This window comes from Ailuropoda melanoleuca, chromosome 12 (genome assembly GCF_002007445.2).
Source record: "Ailuropoda melanoleuca isolate Jingjing chromosome 12, ASM200744v2, whole genome shotgun sequence".
Classification (NCBI taxonomy): Eukaryota; Metazoa; Chordata; class Mammalia; order Carnivora; family Ursidae; genus Ailuropoda; species Ailuropoda melanoleuca.
Window position 1 is genome coordinate 63,642,177 of NC_048229.1, and position 15,855 is coordinate 63,658,031.

General features: G+C 42.1%; 1 protein-coding gene across 7 annotated transcripts in view; it reads right to left on the reverse strand.

Annotated features, from left to right (window-relative positions):
- The window catches only part of GFOD2 (glucose-fructose oxidoreductase domain containing 2), a 38,237-nt gene that overhangs the window by 18,034 nt on the left and 4,348 nt on the right, over nt 1-15,855 (reverse strand). For 2 of the 7 annotated variants that reach the window (XM_034638241.1, XM_034638238.1), the window contains exon 2: nt 5,241-5,349. The exons of 4 other annotated variants lie outside the window; for them this stretch is intronic. In XM_034638241.1, the coding sequence (XP_034494132.1) occupies nt 5,241-5,349 (109 nt within the window). Of the gene's footprint in view, nt 1-5,240; nt 5,350-9,143; nt 9,257-15,855 lie in introns of those variants that run through there. One more of the 7 variants, XM_034638240.1, reaches the window with a different exon arrangement.

A 15,855-nucleotide genomic window follows, 5' to 3' on the forward strand; every position in this document is an offset into this window, starting at 1 on the left:
ATGCAATGTCATCTCCATAGTAATGCAAAAGAACAAACTACTGATGCACTCAAATGAATCTGAAGGGCATTATGCTAACTGAAAGATGCGAGGCTCAAGGCTCCATACGGTGATTCCATTTACATGACATAATAGAAGAGGAAAACAACAGGGACAGAAAATAGTGACTGCCAAGGGTTGGAAATGGGGGCACGCATCAACTGCAATGGGATATAGGGAATTTTGCGGGGTGGGTGGTAAAGGAACTGTTCTGTATCTTGATTATGGTGTTAATTACATGACTGTGTGCATTTGTCAAAACCTGCAGAACTGTACACTAAAAAGGGTAAATTTACTGATACGTAAATGTGACCCCCTAACAATGACACTGAAGTTCCAAGCACAAAATGACAAGTTGTAGTGTCATTAAGAGAAATGGGGAACCCAAAAGGCCTGACTTATCAAGACTAGGGCAGAAGCTGGGATTTGTGGATTCTGCTCTTCCCAGATTGGTGGAATATTATCTTACCCTCAGTATGCCTAGTCCAAGGAGCCACAGCTTCTTCAAAACCATAAGAAGAGACCCACTCCCCACCACAGAGGGCAAATCCAGTCTGACCCTCATTTTTGTAAGTTCTGGAACACAGTCACATCCATTCCTTTATCTATGGCTACTTTTGTAATACAACAGCAAAGTGGGTGACACATTGACCATATGGCCCACAAAAATAAAAAATATTTACCATCTGGCCCTTTACAGAAAACGTTTGCTGATCCCTGCCCTATCCCATGGGTTATGAAGCTAGGAGCTCCAAGTGACAGAATATAGTCATGAAGGTAGCCAGGATTATGATAAAAAACACCCTACCTCATTGTGTGTGTGAGGAGTCACAGATTTTGGGAATTCTGCTGTTAGTGCATAATGTCGCAGAGGTCATTTATTCCCTAGGCAGCTTGAGTAGGAGTCAGACCCTGGGCAGAAGGTGCCTATGAATCCTTTCCTACCAGATGCCAACACACAGAACTAAAACCTGTTATTTCTCAATGTCTCCTGAAAAAAAGATGCATCTTAAAAAGATAAATACAGAAAGAAGGTACTGTTTGGTAGAGCTTCTCGTCATGTTCTTTAAAGGAGGTAATCTCCATTGACAGGCACCTTTTCCCCTCCTTCTCCCTTCTTTCTGTCTGAAATGCAGACAGTATGGTTGGAGTTGCCATAGTCAAATGACCACCAGGAGGCAACCTGAGGATGGAACACAATTTCCTGCAGACATTGGCACTGAAATGGTGAATCACCCTCAAAGAACTCCATTTCATGGACCAGACAGCCATCTAAACATATCTGTTATTCAGTACAGGTAGAGCAACAGAAATCTGTGTGTGGCATAGAGAACAACCATCATCAACAGGGTCACAGATGGTGTGCAAGCAGGACAGGCTTCCTGGAAGATAGGATATAACAAGTCCAAGTTGATCAGAAAGACAAGAGGTCACACAACCTCTCCAACACATCCAATGACAAGACCCTCCCTTTATTGGTGGCTTGCTTCTGTTCTGGGGCCATTTCAGTCAGAAAACTCTTCTGTAGATGGCCTTCAAGTCCTTGGTCTTCTACATTGTGGACCTACTTGTGATGATTCCTTTTTCTTTTTCTTTTTTTTTAAAGACTTATTTACTTCAGAGAGAGCAAGCACGAGTGGGAGGGGCAGAGGGAGAGGGAGAGAATCTTAAGCAGACTCCACACTTGGCACAGAGCCTGGCTCGGGGCTCAATTTGATGACCATGAGATCACGACCTGAGCTGAAATCAACAGTTAGTACACTTAACTGACTGAGTGACCCAGGCGCTTCTGTGCTGTTTCTAATGAAACTTTTGTTTCCTTTAAACTTCCTAGGTGGTGGTAGGTTGTTTGCACAATGGCTACAATAACTCCCTCTTTTGTTTTCACGCCATCAGATAGTGAATCACCTCCTACAATGACTCTGGACTTAACTATGTCACTTGCTCCAGCCAATGGCACAAGAGCAAAATGACCCAAGAAGTTTCAAAACTACTTGTGCATGAAGGCTTGCTCTCTGACTGCTCTTGGGTTCTCTTGGGCTTATGTGAATGAGCTTAGGCCATCCTGCTGGCTCACAAGAGACATGTGACCAAAGTCATCCTCACTGCCCCACCTGACACAAAGCCAACTGCCAGTTATATGAGTGAGCCCACCGCAGGCCATCCAGTTCCAGCTGAGTCCACCCAGATCAGAACCACCACCCAGGTCTCCCAAAGAATCATGAGAAAAATCAAATCAATACATTGTAAACCTTTAACTTACACAAGGTTATATGTCAATTATATCCCAATAAACCTGGGGGAAAAAGAAAGAATCATGAGAAATAATATTTGTTTTAAGCTACTGAAGTGTGATGTTTGTTTTAACTGTTTGTTATATAGCAAAGCTTACTGATACACTCTTTTACAGACAGAACTTCTTAATTCCCTCGGCCTTCCTCATACTATCAGAAGAGTAGCCAAGGTCAAGGCTGCTCTGGTTTGCCCACGCTCTGGTTTATCAACAACATCCCCCCCCATAACAGGACCCCCTGAACTAAATGCCATATCCTGAGCATACTCTGTCTTGGCCTTCTTTCTCTGGTTACTATACTATTATGCAACTTACATTCATTACAGAATTTAGACAGCCATGTCATCCTGACACACAGTAGGATTTTTCGCAAGGCCTAATAAATATTCTGTACTTGTGTTGTCAGATTTTTAAAATTTCTAATTGTGGTAAATACATATTGACATAAAATTTACCATCTTAACCATTTTTAAATGTACACTTCAGTGGCATTAATAACATTCATATTGTTGCACAACCATCACCACCAGCCACCCATCCACAGAACTCCTTTTACCTTGTAAAACTGAAACTCTAGATCCATTAGACAACAACACCCTATCTCCCCAAACCCCCGGCAACCACCAGTCTACTTTTTATCTCTATGAGTCTGACTCTCTAGGTAGACTACCTCATCTAAGTGGAATCACGTAATACTTGTACTTTTGTGACTGGCTTATTTTACTTAGTATCAGGTCCTCAAGGTTCACCCATGTTGTAGCATGTGTCAGAATTTCCTTCCTTATTTTTTTTTTTAAAGATTTTATTTATTTATTCGACAGAGATAGAGATAGCCAGCGAGAGGGAACACAAGCTGGAGGAGTGGGAGAGGAAGAAAGGCTCATAGCGGAGGAGCATGATGTGGGGCTCGATCCCATAACGCCGGGATCACGCCCTGAGCCGAAGGCAGACGCTTAACCGCTGTGCCACCCAGGCGCCCCAAGAATTTCCTTCCTTATTAAGGCTGAGTAACATTCCATTGTACCTAGACACATTTTGCTTGTTCATTCATCTGTCCATGGACACATGGATTGCTTCACATTTTAACTAGCGTGAATGATGCTGCTGTGAACATGGGTGTACAAATAAGTTTTTTTGAACCAAAGTTTAAAATTTTCCTCTAATAAATGTCATTTAACTTGGGCATTTATTTACCAGTTGAGATCTTTCTGAATATTTATTCACTATTTGTACCAGCTTGTATCAGTTACAAATTTGGTCACCAGGCTATGTCTTCAAGCCAAAATAACTAACTTAAAATATTAAATTGTTACCAAATGCACACATACCGAGTCTGAACTGACCAAAATCTCAAGGCCACTAACCAACTGTTCACAGTTTAGGCACCCGGCACAATTAGCCCTCAATAAATGTTAGATGATGTTGTCCTTTATACCCATATACCTTTCAGTGTTCACCAGTTGTCTTTCCCTGTGTTCGGAGGCCGTTTGTTTAATAAAATGTTCTAGTATTTTTTGGAGGAATCATCAGTATCGGGCTGAGACAAATGTTGCACATCGCCCATCTTCTGGCACCTCCCTGCTTCATAATGCCTCAAAAGTTTATTGACAGTAAGTATATGGGGCTATAGCATGGTCACCTGCTAGTTTTCTCAGACCCTAGGAATGTAATTCAAATGCATCAGGAGAACAAAACTGTTCTAGGAACTGGGTATTCTACCTTCCCTGACCCTGCTTTTTCCAGATAGGTTCCCCCCAACCCCATCCCACAGCTATATCTCCTTGATAAAAGAAGAAATATAATAGAGGAATTGAGTAGTTAATGTTTTCTCTGTCAGATTATTCTCTATTCATCCTAAGTACCTCTTGCTATATCTTTAGGAATTCTTTTGATTAGCTGCAGTTTTTTCAAGTGTCATTATTTGTTCTGAGATTGTGTCTCCCTGATCCTATTAGAAGCATCCAGCTCTTCAGAAGCTTGCAGATGGATGGAGTGTGGGTGGTTCCAGCCAAGCTATTTAAAAATGTATCTATAATAGTTTGTCCTGTAACTATTCTTTTTTAAATTACAAATTATGCTTTCTATTTATCAGTGCCAGGCTTCAAAAAGAGCCATTAGGGATTTTTATAGACAAAGTTACTGCCTTGTAATAGTATCTTTACCCTGCAAGTCACACAAATGCAGTCAACTGATTTTCAGCTAAAGTACTTTTTTTAAAGATTTTACTTATTTCACAGAGAGAGAGCGCGCGCGTGCACGCACACATAAGCAGGGCGAATGGCAGAGGGAGAGGGAGAAGCAGACTCCCTGGGGAGCAGGGAGTCTGGTGCAGGACTCGATCCCAGTACTCTGGGATCATGATCTGAACTGAAGGCAGCCACCTAACTGACTGAACCACCCAGACACCCCTCAACTAAAGTATTAAATCGTTAGTTCAATGGGGGAAAGGAAACTCTTAAAGAAATGGTGTTGGTACAATTTTGGATGTCCATTTGGCAAAGAACCTTGACCCCTCTTCTCTCACTATACAAAAATTAACTCGAAATAGATGAAACACCTAACTGCAAAAGCCAGAACTACAAAGCTCATAGAAAAACAGATCAGAACATATTTTTAAGACCATAGGTCAGCTAAGGATTTCTTGAACAGGATACTAAAAGCATAATCTATTAATAAGCTGCATTTCAAACCGAAAAAAAATTCTGTTCATTCAAAGACACCATTAGACAAAATGAAAAGGCAAGCCAGAGACTAGGAAAAAATACTTGCCAAATATATACTGTATGTAACAAAGAACTTGTATGCAGAAGGACTCCTACAAAACAACAATAAAAAATGAACAATCCAAACTTTTAAAAATGTTAAAAGATTGGGGTGCCTGGGTAGCTCAACAGGTTGAGCGTCTTGCCTTCGTCTGCTCGGCTCAGGTCAGGAACCCAGGCTCCTTGCTCGATGGGGGGGCCTGCTTCTCCCTCTCCCTCTGCCTGCTGCTCCCCGATTGTGCTCTCGCGTGTGCTCTGTCAAACAAATAAATAATTTTTTAAATTTTTTGAAAAGATTTTTACTTTATTTGAGAGAGAGATCACAAACGTGGGGAGGGACAGACAGAGAGGAAGAAGCAGAGTCCCTGCTGAGCAGGGACCGCATGGGGCTTGATCCCAGGACCCCAGGATCATGATCCCAGCCGTAGGCAGACGCTCAGCCGACTGAGCCATGCAGGTACCCCAATAAATAAAATCTTTAAAATAAATAAAATAAAAAATAAAAATGTTAAAATTCATTTTTTTTAAAGATTTCATTTTTTATTTATTCGACAGAGATAGAGACAGCCAGCGAGAGAGGGAACTCAAGCAGGGGGAGGGGGATAGGAAGAAGCAGGCTCATAGCAGAGGAGCCCGATGTGGGGCTCGATCCCGTAACGCCGGGATCACGCCCTGAGCCGAAGGCAGATGCTTAACCGCTGTGCCACCCAGGCACCCCAAAAAATGTTAAAATTCTTAAATAGTCTCTTCAACACCAAAGATACAGGAATGGCCAACAAGCACATGAAAAGGCATTCCATGTCATTAGTCATCAGGGACATGCACATCAAAACCACCCTGAGATACCAACTACTGGCAAAAATAAGAGTGATAGCACCAAAGTCTGGAGAGGATATGGAGCAAATGGAACTGTCATACATTGTAGGTGGGAGTGTAAGACAATACAATCAATCACTTTCGAAAACTGTCAGTTTCATATCAAGTTAAACATATACAAACCCAATGACATAGCAACTCCCCTGTTGACATTTATCCAAGAAAACAAAAACATATGTCCATAAAAATGTATATAAAATGTTCACAGCAGGGGCGCCTGGGTGGCGCAGTGGTTAAGCGTCTGCCTTCGGCTCAGGGCGTGATCCCAGTGTTGTGGGATCGAGCCCCACATCAGGCTCCTCTGCTGGGAGCCTGCTTCTTCCTCTCCCACTCCCCCTGCTTGTGTTCCCTCTCTCGTTCGCTGTCTCTCTCTCTCTCTGTCAAATTAATTAATTAATTAATTATTTAAAAAAAAAAAAGAAAAAAAAAAGAAAAAAAAAGAAAACACAAAAAAATAAAAAAAATGTTCACAGCAGCCTTATTTATCATAGCCCCAAACTGGAAACAAACCCAAATGTTCATCAATAGGTGAATGGATAAACAAGTTATGTTAGTTATTCAATGGAATATAGTAAAGCAATAAAAATGAATGAACTATGAATACATGCAACAACATCTATGAATCTTAAAAATATGTCGAGTGAAAGATGCTAGGCACACACACACACCAAAAAACCCACCATACTGTAGGATTCCATTCATGTGAAGTATAGGAACAGGCAAACCCTATTCACAGTGATGGTAGTTAGAAGGTGTTAGTGGTGGTGCTGAAGTGGTGGTGGGGGTACAGGACTGACTGGAAAGGGCCACAAGGCAACATTCTAGAGTAATGGAAATATTCCATATTCTGTGTTGCACTGTGCTTCCATGGTGATACAACTGTAACTCATCAAATTGAATATTTAAGATCTGTGTATTAATCATAAGTAAATTATACTTCAATTTTTAATCACCATAAGCTGTTGTGTTTAAGAACACAGAACAAGCCTTTCACATCTTGAAGATTCAGGTTCATAATCAAACAAAATGGACTTATGTGAATTAAAACTCTCTTTCCTCAAAAGCAACATAAAAACCTTGTCAGCTTACTTTGGGAGATATCAACAGTAGAGACAATGGCTGCAGCCAAGATAATAAGTTTTCTGAGGAATTAACTTCAAGCTAAGGCCAATGATCTAGACAGTCTTAGCATTTCGTAAGGGTTTCTGAAGACGGCACCTCCACTAACCAATGTCAAACTGGGCAAGCTGCTGAGCTGCTGAGCTGCAGGTGTTATGTAAGTAAGTCCTCACTACTCATGAACAACTCATACTAGGGAAGGGTTCGAAAGGAATTCTTCTGTATTTCTTTAGGCAAGTAAAGTTAATAATGGCCCTACATAAGAAATGATGTGTAACAGTTTGTCATTGTAGCTGTATAGGGTGGGCAACAAGACCTGGCATACCACAAGAGTGAGAAGCCTTCACTCAGTGCCCACCCCTATCACTCCCCAGAACTAGCTCCACATTTGGAGTTCCCCAGCACAAGCAGACAGCCCAAGCTGTGCATCCTTAGGGCATCCCTCCTTCCTCTGAGGCACCTCAACAGACTGACGCACACCTCTGACCCTTGAGACATTCCAAAGGGCCAGCATCAAGAGGCTAGATTTTTCTGTGGATGAATTTTTCCAGTAATTAAATCCTCATATAAAATCTGCTAAGGGGCACGTGGGTGGCTCAGTCGGTTAAGTGTCCAATTCCTGATTTTGGCTCGGGTCATGATCTCAGGGTGGTGAGATTGAGCCCCACATAGGGCTTCATGCTCACACAGAGTCTGCTTGAAATCCTCTTTTTCCCTTTGCCCCTCCTGCTAGTTGCGTGCTCTCTCTCTATAAAAATAAATAAATAAAGTCTTGAGAGAAAAAGAAAAAGCTAATATAAAGCACTGTGGCCAGAGGGAGGCCAGGACCCTAGTTATTACTGAGATGGGCCTCCAACCTAATTTTTAAAAAAATTTTTAAAGATTTTATTTATTCATTTGACAGAGAGAGAGAGAGAGAGCGTGAGCACATGCACAAGCAGGAGAAGCAGCAGAGGGGGAGGGAGAAGCGGGCTCCCTGCTGAAGAAGGAGCCCAACGTGGGGCTCAATCCCAGGACCCTGGGATCACAGCCTGAGCTGAAGGCAGACACATAACCAACTGAGCCACTCAGGCACCCCCCTCAATCTAATTTTAAAACAGACTGTCACATTAGCTTAGTGAATCATAGCCTGTGTTTCGGGTGCTCATATATGAAAATGACACCTGTAATATATGCAAATTAATTAATTAATAAATACTTATTTTAGTTACCTGCTATTGGCCAGGACTGGCAAAGCACAGGTCATGTTGGTGAGCAAAAAAGCAGATAGTTTCTGCCTGCATAGAGTTTATAGTTTAGAAGGAGAGATAACACAATCAAATCACTACATAAATATGTCATTATAATTTGAGATAAGCATTATAAAGACGAAGAACAGGGTACTCTGAGAGCATCCAACAGGATGTAAATTAACTTTATTTAAAGAAATGTTGGGGGACACCTCGGTGGCTCAGGTCATGATCCCAGGGTCCTTGGATCGAGTCCCGCATCAGGCTCCTTGCTCAGAAGGGAGCCTGCTTCTCCCTCTCCTTCTGCTAGCTACTCCCCCTGCTTGTGCTCTCTCTCTGACAAATAAATAAAATCAGAAAGAAAAGAAAAGAAAAGAAAGAAAGAGAAAGAAAAGAAAGAAAGAAAGGAAAAAGGAAAGAAAAAAGAAAGAGAGAAAGAAAGAAAGGGAGAAAGAAAGGGAGAAAGAAAGGGAGAAAAGAGAGAGAGAGAAAGAAAGAGAGAAAGAAAGCAAGAGAGAAAGAAAGAAAAGAAAGAAAGAAAGAAAGAAAGATAGATAGATAGATAGATAGATAGATAGATAGGTAGGTAGGTTGAACTGCGTGGGTGGCTTAAGCATCCGACTTTTGATTTCGGCTCAGGTCATGATCTCGGAGTTGTGAGACTGAGCCCTCAGCTGGGCTCCACAATGGGTAGGGAGTCTGCTTAAGATTCTCTCTCTTTCCCTCTCCATTCCCCCAACCCCTCTCAAAAGAAGAAGAAGAAAAAATTTTAAATGACATATCTGTAAAGCACTTTGAATTCCACGTGAGAAAGGCATTACTCACACTCCAGGAATGAATTACAAAAAACAACGACAGGGGTGCCTGGGTGGCACGGTGGTTAAGCGTCTGCCTTCGGCTCAAGGCGTGATCCCAATGTTGTGGGATCGAGCCCCACATCAGGCTCCTCCGCTATGAGCCTGCTTCTTCCTCTCCACTCCCCCTGCTTGTGTTCCCTCTCTCGCTGGGTGTCTCTCTCTGTCAAATAAATAAATAAAATCTTAAAAAAAAAAAAAAAAAACAATGACATGTTGGTAGTTCAGTAACGAAAAGAGCACAGCAGTCCAATGGCATTAAAAAGCCAATTCGTAATTGGCAGACACTCCCTTCTCCCAGAGTAGTGTTCAAGCCTTACCTAACAATATTTCTTCAGTATAAAATGGGTCCAGGGGCACCTGGCTGGCTCAATCTGTAGAGCATGTGACTCAACCTCGGGTCATGAATTTGAGCCCCAAGATGGGCACAGAGCTCACATTAAAAAAAAAAAAAAGTTCCTGAATGGTTAGTTAAAGGTGTATATACTGAACTCATTAAAACTGTATACAATTCAATAGTGTCTTGCAATACGTTCACCAATATAAGAGAGATTACTTACGTCACTAATCCAAGTAGTTTGGAGCAAAATCTGATTTAATGGTTCAGGGAAGAAAACAAGCATCATATGATAACAGAATAGTTCTGCCTGCCACTTGGGATTAGGAAAATGAGCTGCTGCTCTCAGTCTTAAACTACAACTTGACCTGCTAAGGAGGTGCCCTCACCTAGAACTGTCTCTCCAACTAACATCCCTCCTCCACATAATATGACTCATGCTTACGAGTTAGCTCAATCCCCTTGCAGTCAAGTTTCCCCCCTCTAACAGAGAAGCATACTGTATGTAAAGGGTCTTGGAGGACCACAATGACCCAGCACTTAAGAGATTATGCTCAAATGCCAACAGAAAATTGAGAAGGGAAGGCAGGTGAGAGTGGACTTAAACAGGTGACAGTTCATAAGGAACCACTTTGGCTGCAGTGAAGCCTGCCTGCTCCCACAGCCAGTTCATCACATTTTTCCAACTGAATTCAATGCCCCTGAAATTCATCTGCTGTTTTGGTTCCTTAACAGACACCTAATGTTTCTCCTGGTCCTAACCATTTCCTTCCCCGGACTTTAAGTGCCCCCAGGATAAAACCCAAATTCCTTGAATTTCACAAAGGTTCACAAAGCATCTCCACATATGAGTTGGATCCTTCCCCAACTCTCTACCTTACCACTTTCCCCTTCCACTGTATTTAACATGTCAGCAGCTCCCATATCTAACTCCTTCAGTCTTGCTCTGAGATTTTCGTCCAAGCCGTTTGCTCTGCCTGGAACAATCTTTTCTAACTTATTCAGGCTAACTCCTTCTGAGATTTGTCAGGGCTCCACTTAAACGCCACTTCTTTAGAGGCCGTGCCTAGGCTGGGTTAAGCGACTGGGCTCATAGTTCACAGGAGCCTGGGCTTTGGTTTTCAAAGCGCCCATCACACTTCACTGGGATCACCTATTTAGTGTCTCTTGTGACAGCAGGATCTTGCCTATCTCACATAATGCTGTCATTAGCACAAAACACAGTGCCTGACACAGAGTAGGTGCTGAGTAATGATTGATGAATGAACACACGAATGAGTAAGTGCGAGAACGAATAAATCAGGAAGTCAGGTTAAAGCCTATAGAGATGGAGCACTGACTAGAAGGCAACAGTTTTTCCTGCCTAATTCCTTCTTTGCCTTTCTGATTTTAAATAAATATTTCAAAAATTATTTAAAATATTTAAAAATCTTCAGAGCATAAGCTACTTTGTTCTTTTTTTTTTTCTTCAAAGTAAGCTCTATGCCCAACATGGGGCTTGAACTCACAACCCCGAGATCAAGAGTCACATGCTCTACTGACTGAGCTGGTCAGGCACCCCAATTATAAGCTACTTTGAATGATGCCCCAGAACTGATACTGTGGAACATTACACTAGGAGAAGGGCACTGAGACTTAACACCCAGTTGCAAAGGGATCTATAACATGAGAGCATAATTCTTGGGCATGATAAAGGAGATAAAACCATGACGGCCAATTTTAAGTTAAATTGTTGTTTTCCAAAACTCAGGACCTCTTGGGGAAATAAGCAGGAATGCCTTCTATGTGGCCTTCAACATCAGTCATGTACCAAGAATTAATTAAGATGATGCGTCAAACTGTCCCCCAGCCTTCCTTTTGGCACCCCCTGACATCTGGAAATGAGCCAGTGTGGCAAATAGGCAGTCAGTGTCTGAACAGAAGAGCCAGACCCAAAGAGGAAAGACAACTACACCCCCCCATCATTACAGCCTGGGCAGGAGAGGAAGGGGGACAGCGGGGGCGGGGTGGGGTGGTGGTCTGCAGCCTGAGTTCCAAAGTGCCTGCATGTTCATAGCCGAGGGAATTACCTACAGCATGTACTGAAGAGTCTGATACGGTAGCATGAATGCTTTCAGCAGCACTGCTTTCAGAGAGATGGATTTATGTTACCACTGAAAAAGCCAAACTAAAGAAGCAGGTGTTGAGTTTTACAAATTAGTTATGATAAATGTTTTGGTCCCTGGGTTTCAAAGATCCAGAGGCTCTCTGGAGAAGGTTTCATTTTCCTATGATTTGTTTGTTTATTTTAACAATGTCTGCACTGACGCAGCGACAGGTCACCGATTCCTGTCCTCTCATCGAGAGCAAAACCACAAGCAGGACAAAGGAAAGAACTGCTATTCCCTCAGCTCCACAAGCTGACATGGTGGTAAACTGTTAGGCAGCTACCACAGGATGAGAGCACACCCAGCGCTGGCCAAAGGCATCTAATTCCCTGTCCCAGTTCGCACAGTGTCTACACTGGAGGGCACTAATGAAAGACCTAACGACCTGTCCAATGAGGCATAACTACCCAAAGTACAAAAGGGTGAGCTAAATTGGGTCATAAAGGTAAAATTTAACACCCACAGAAGTATCTAGATTGCTCTTCAGTCTAAAAGTTAGCTTCGGCTTATGATTACAGTAGGAAAAAGTACTTTTTTTTTTTTAAAGATTTTATTTATTTATTTGACAGAGATAGAGACAGCCAGCAAGAGAGGGAACACAAGCAGGGGGAGTGGGAGAGGAAGAGGCAGGCTCATAGCGGAGGAGCCTGATGCGGGGCTCGATCCCATAACGCTGGGATCACGCCCTGAGCTGAAGGCAGACACTTAACCGCTGTGCCACCCAGGCGCCCCGGAAAAAGTACTTATTTATCCACTATATTAATTCTTTATTGCTTCTGAAAAACTGGCAATAACAAGATTATTTTTTTCTAAGACTGCTTTAACAATAAGTTCCATGTGACATCCCTCTGAAAGTGCCATCCTCAGCCCTACCCTCTACCAGAGCAATGTTAGCTAATCCTTCAATTTCACTATAACCTTCATGCAAACATTCTTTTTTTTTTTTTTTTTAAGATTTTATTTATTCGACAGAGAGAGACAGCCAGCGAGAGAGGGAACACAAGCAGGGGGAGTGGGAGAGGAAGAAGCAGGCTCATAGCAGAGGAGCCTGATGTGGGGCTCGATCCCATAACGCCAGGATCATGCCCTGAGCTGCAGGCAGGCGCTTAACCGCTGTGCCACCCAGGTGCCCCAATGCAAACATTCTTAACTTCCAATTTCCAGCCTCAACAACTTGTTCCAGCTCTAGCTCTACTAAATGTCTGTATGTACTAGAAATCCCCACCTGAGGGACCTACAGCTGCTCCCATCTGGAATTGTCTTTCCTCTCAAACACCAACCTCCTTCTGTGCAACCCCACCCCTTTTAATGGCACACTATTCAGTCAACAGAGTCCTCTTCTCATTTATTCCCTAATATTTATAAGCGCCACAATGAGTCAGGCATTATGCCAGGAGCTGGGGCACAGAGCAGTGATCCAGACAGGCTATAGTTTCCATTTCCTCCTACACCCATAGCTGAATACTGAGGACTGATTTGACACAGGAACACAATGAGTGTCCAGAGATCTTTCACTGTGGCAGGCACGTGAACAAAGACTCTGCCTTTACTTTTAAATCCCTGTGGTAAAGCACATTTGGCCATGATGCATGGGAAATAGCCAACCCTAGAGAGAAGAGTACTACATACTTTGGTTTTGGTCTAGGGCCCAAGAAAGAGGGTGAGTTTTTAATGATGATAAATGTTTTTCAATGGGCACACCTAATTTACTGAAGTTTTCTAAGTGTTTTCCACCTTCTACATGGATAAAAGTACTCTTCCTCTGGTATTTCTATGGCAGTAAGAGACACTCTAGAGAGTCACCCATCTGCCTTCCTTCTGGATTTCAGGTATAGGACATCTTTTTTTTTTTTTTTTTAAGATTTTACTTTTAAGTAATCTCCATACCCAACATGGGGCTTTAACTCACTGAGATTAAGAGTTGTATGCTCTGCCAACTGACACAGCCAGGTGCCCCTTTCAGTATAGGACATTCGTAGGGCACCCTGGAACACAGCAACTCTGACTGGCATTCTGTGTTACACAGCCTCTGGTCACCAAAAAGATCAAGTAGTTACTGGTGACTGGAAATGCCCAATGCCCTTCACAAGCAACTCCTTCTTACATGCAGCAAACTGCTTACCAGCAAGGCCATGAGCACACTCAGCTGTGGTTTCATTTAACGATCTTCTAGCTGTTGAATGTGGATCTAAAATAATCTAATCTCAGGTCTTTGCCACATCATCCTCTTTATTCTTTTATTTTTTTGGGGGGGTGGTGCTTAATGTGTAATGAAGGAGGCTGGTTATAAAATACAGGATGTATATGGGATATGCATTCCTGCAAAGAGCCATTCGTTTTATATTTTAGGATTTTCTGATTATTGTTTAAATGATACACAATGTCTTGTCTTGCTACTGAGACTCTAAGCTCTTTTGGGACCAAGACTGGGTTTTACAGGGTATTAAGGAGATAATAGGTCCCCAAAATTTCACACTTCAAGGTATTTTGGTAACATTCCCATAACACTCTGGAAATTACTTAAAGACATTTAAATGTTTTTTGAATAACAATCTTAGTATTACTAACAGGGCTATAAAGCATTAAAGGAAAGAGAAACAAAGATCATTTTTAAAAACCACCACAACCAGAAGCAAGCCCAGGCCTAGAGGAACCAAAACAGCCACTTAAGCACAATTATTTAATTTTAAAAATAACACCAGATAAGGAATACCATGTTCATTTTCTCCATTGCTCCAAAATACAAGCCACGGACACAGGAATATCAATGCAAAAGGCTGAAAAGTAACAGGAAATATGACTGATGTCTCCACCACTCCCCTTCTCCCTGACAATCAGAGGATGCCTGACAACACAAACATTCTATCTCACATGCTCCCAGAGCCACTCCCAGAGAGGCCCCCCAGAGATGGTAACCATTTCCTAGCAGGAACCACCATCAGGCTGCAGAAAACATTAACCACATGGAACATCCTCTAATACGCTTTGTAATATTGTGCTACAAAAGCATCCATCAAAACACACCAAAGAGACCCTAAGGATCAAGATTATTTGTCAACAAGCACCAAAAAAAAACCCCCCCAAAACAAACAAACAACACAACAGTCCTAGGGGCATCTGGCTGGCTCAGATGGAAGAGCGTGCAACTTAATCTCAGAGTTTTAAGTTTGAGCCCCACGCTGGGTGTGAGATTACTTAAAAATAAAAAATCTTCAAAAAAAAAATAACAGTCTTTATAAGCCACATATGCTGCGTACAGTGTACCCTTCGATTACACACATGTACATAGGTAACCACATTACTATCTGGTTCCGACTCCTGGGAGAGGAAACAACGGTGCTGCCCTCCGTCAGCCCTCTCCCTCAGCACTTGAATACAGTCACAGTGTGAAAAGGGGTGAAGGCCTGCAGAGAGAAAACAAGTTCTGAATCATCTTTTACACCAGCAAGAAACTCTTAGGAAGGTTTGTATTTTAAAATATATACTCATCATAGAGGTGCTTGGGCGGCTCAGTTAGTTGAGTGCCCTATTCTTGGTTTTGGCTCAGGTCATGATCTCAGGGTCCTGAGATGGAGCCCTGAATCGGGCTCCACACTCAGTGGGCAGTCTGCTTGAGACTCTCTTCTCCCTCTCCCTCTGCCCCCTCTCCCCCTGCTCACTCTTTCCCTCTCTCAAACAAATAAATAAAAATCTTTAAAATATATACATATACTAATTAGAGAAAATTATGTTTATCCCATGTTCTTTTTTTGAAGTTTCTATACTTATTTGTGATCAAACTGTATTCATAACTTTGCATCCTGATTTTTTTCCCATACCTATTTTGACATAAGCATTTTTCACGTTATCCAGTTTTTAAGGGTTATGTATTTCATGGACTAGACGAACCAGCTTTTCATTTCTCTAGTATTAGACAACTGTACTATTTTCAATTTATTTATTGTAATTTATTTATATAAATTACACGTTAAGAAATTATACTCCAGAAGTTATACGATTTCCCTAACATTATCATTCATTTTCCTTTTTTAAGATTTTTATTTTTTTAAGATTTTATTTATTTATTTGACAGAGATAGAGACAGCCAGCGAGAGAGGGAACACAAGCAGGGGGAGTGGGAGAGGAAGAAGCAGGCTCATAGCGGAGGAGCCTGATGTGGGGCTCGATCCCACAATGCCAGGATCACGCCCTGAGCCGAA